This window comes from Centroberyx affinis, unplaced genomic scaffold, assembly GCF_046629955.1.
Source record: "Centroberyx affinis isolate AG114_WGS23_722 - 3 ecotype Tasmania unplaced genomic scaffold, CSIRO-AGI_Caff_v1 ptg004130l_1, whole genome shotgun sequence".
NCBI classification, from domain to species: domain Eukaryota; kingdom Metazoa; phylum Chordata; class Actinopteri; order Beryciformes; family Berycidae; genus Centroberyx; species Centroberyx affinis.
Genome location: NW_027281902.1, coordinates 15,001 through 17,500, shown reverse-complemented (window position 1 = coordinate 17,500; position 2,500 = coordinate 15,001). Strand labels below are relative to the sequence as shown.

The following is a 2,500-nucleotide window of genomic DNA, read 5'->3' as shown; positions in this document are numbered from 1 at the left end:
CAAAGCTACCAAAGCACCGTGCATAAATGCTAACAGCTAAGCTAACTGTACCTACAGAGAAGTGTCACCAGTTACCAGTCTCACTTTGACAGATCTTTCTCCTGCTGAAGGTCACATGACCCATAATGACAAGTGAAGAGGCAGGTAGCAAGTTTACTAGTTTAACAAGTTTACTAGTTTAACAGGTTTAGTTTAACAAGTTTACTAGTTTCACAAGTTTACTGGTTTAACACGTTTAGTTTAACAAGTTTACTAGTTTCACAAGTTTACTGGTTTAACAAGTTTAGTTTAACAAGTTTACTAGTTTCACAAGTTTACTGGTTTAACAAGTTTACTAGTTTCACAAGTTTACTGGTTTAACAAGTTTACTAGTTTAACAAGTTTAGTTTAACAAGTTTACTTGTTTAACAGGTTTACTAGTTTAACAAGTTTAGTTTAACAAGTTTACTGGTTTAACAGGTTTACTAGTTTCACAAGTTTACTGGTTTAACAAGTTTACTAGTTTCACAAATGTACTGGTTTAACAAGTTTACTAGTTTAACAGGTTTACTAGTTTAGCAAGTTTACTAGCTTAATACGTTTACTAGGTTAACAAGTTTACTAGTTTCACAAGTTTACTAGTTTCACAAGTTTACTGGTTTAACAAGTTTAGTTTAACAAGTTTACTAGTTTAACAAGTTTACTAGTTTAACAAGTTTAGTTTAACAAGTTTACTGGTTTAACAGGTTTACTAGTTTCACAAGTTTACTGGTTTAACAAGTTTACTGGTTTCACAAGTTTGCTGGTTTCACAGGTTTACTGGTTTAAAAACTTTACTGGTTTAACAAGTTTACTTGCTCGCTTCATCGATTCCGCCATTACGAGAATATTTTCAGGAGTTTGAGGGGAAGAGCGCCGTTTTTAAACAGAGACGGACGAGACGAGCTGGTTTTAAAAAATGAAAAGCTGCTGAATGGAGCGGGAGGAGCTTCGTTCAGGAGCCGAATTTGACAACAAGCTTTAGAAAAGAGGAGAAAACAGCAACACAGCTGCTGCTGTGTGGATATTGGTTCATATCATTATGTCTCAGTGAAATCTCCATGTAGCACACATTAGCTTCAGGATTGGTTAGAAGGTCTGGTATCGCTTATTGCAGGTTTAAAAGAAGTGTAAAAATCATCTGTGACCAAGAGACATTTTCTTGAAACTAGTGGAGTGGTTTTCCTTATTCTGCCTTGTTTCCAGATATTGTCACTTGTTTCTAGTATGTTCTTGAAACAAGTGAAACGTCATTGCAAACAAGTATAATTACCTCACCCCATTGGCAGATTTTTTTTCTTATTGTAAGAAAAATAATATTTGAAGACTCAACATGAGATCAAATGGTTTGCTGAGATGGACATGTTCTGCAGTGCCTGTACTCAAAATGTGCCACTTGAGTCGGTTCATCACTGCCATGCCATTACTTTCTTAAAAAAAAAAAAAACATTTCAGAGACGCGTCGTCGTCGCTGCAGACATGCGTGGCGTTCCGACTGTCAAAGTGTTAAAATCTCATTTGCCGTGTTTGTTTGTTTGTGGAAGAGGTGACAGAGGAAAACATCATTTGTGTCGCAGTGATCGCTTTGGAAAACTAACGGATCAGTTTTGATCAAGTGACAGCTGCTGGTCTGTGTCTATACTCTGCTATTAAAGACACGGATATCTTTAGAATGAAGTTGCTGAAAACCAATATTCACCGTCTTTAAATTTGACCGTTTTCATGCCAAAAACATTGGAAGTATTTAATGTTTCCCCAGTTTTCTTCTTGCCTCTGAAACAGCATTCAGAGCATCATGGGACACTAAAACTCTCCACTGAAACCCAGACTGATGAAATTATTTTAGTGTCAGCAGCTCTTTGAGGCAGAGTGTTGGCTGAATGCCTACAGAGTAAAGAGTGAGATGTAAAGAGTGAGATGTAAAGAGTGAGATGTAAAGTGTGAGATGTAAAGTGTGAGATGCAGATGTGGACGCGCTCCAACCTGCTCGTCTCCCAGCTCCCTCCTCAGCCTGTTCTGCCACTGCAGCGCCTGCATGACGATCGCCTCCCACCTCCTCTCCAGGTTGATTGACAGCAGCTGGAGGGCCTCACGGTGCTGCTCCGCCTCTGGGCCCGCCTCCATCAAGGGGCCCGACTGTCCCGGAGGAATGGGTCGCAGAGAGAGAGAGAGAGTTATCAGAATTACAATGCTGATTATCATATTAATAGTATGATTAAACTAACACAGAGTCACAACATTGACGATGCACAGCGATATGAATTCTCTCATTGTGCAAACAGGTTCTGTAGCTCAAAGTATTTCCAAACATTGTACCAGATGGGTGGGGTTTACCAGATATGACAATACACTGATTGTCAGCAAGTTTAGACTATTTCACAGTCAATTTAGTGTATTTTTCAGTGATTGACAACCAATCCAACACCATCTGAACTGTCCCTATGCAGTAAACCCCGCCCGCCTGGTGCTGCAAGGAGCTTAA

General features: G+C 39.2%; 1 protein-coding gene across 1 annotated transcript in view; it reads right to left on the bottom strand.

The window, feature by feature from the left end:
* The window catches only part of LOC139663841 (A-kinase anchor protein 6-like), a gene marked incomplete at its 5' end in the record, with an annotated part of 42,164 nt that overhangs the window by 38,836 nt on the left and 828 nt on the right, over positions 1 to 2,500 (bottom strand). Inside the window, one exon of the mRNA XM_071542597.1 lies at positions 2,002 to 2,154. Within this exon, the coding sequence (XP_071398698.1) occupies positions 2,002 to 2,154 (153 nt within the window). The remainder of the gene's footprint in view (positions 1 to 2,001; positions 2,155 to 2,500) is intronic.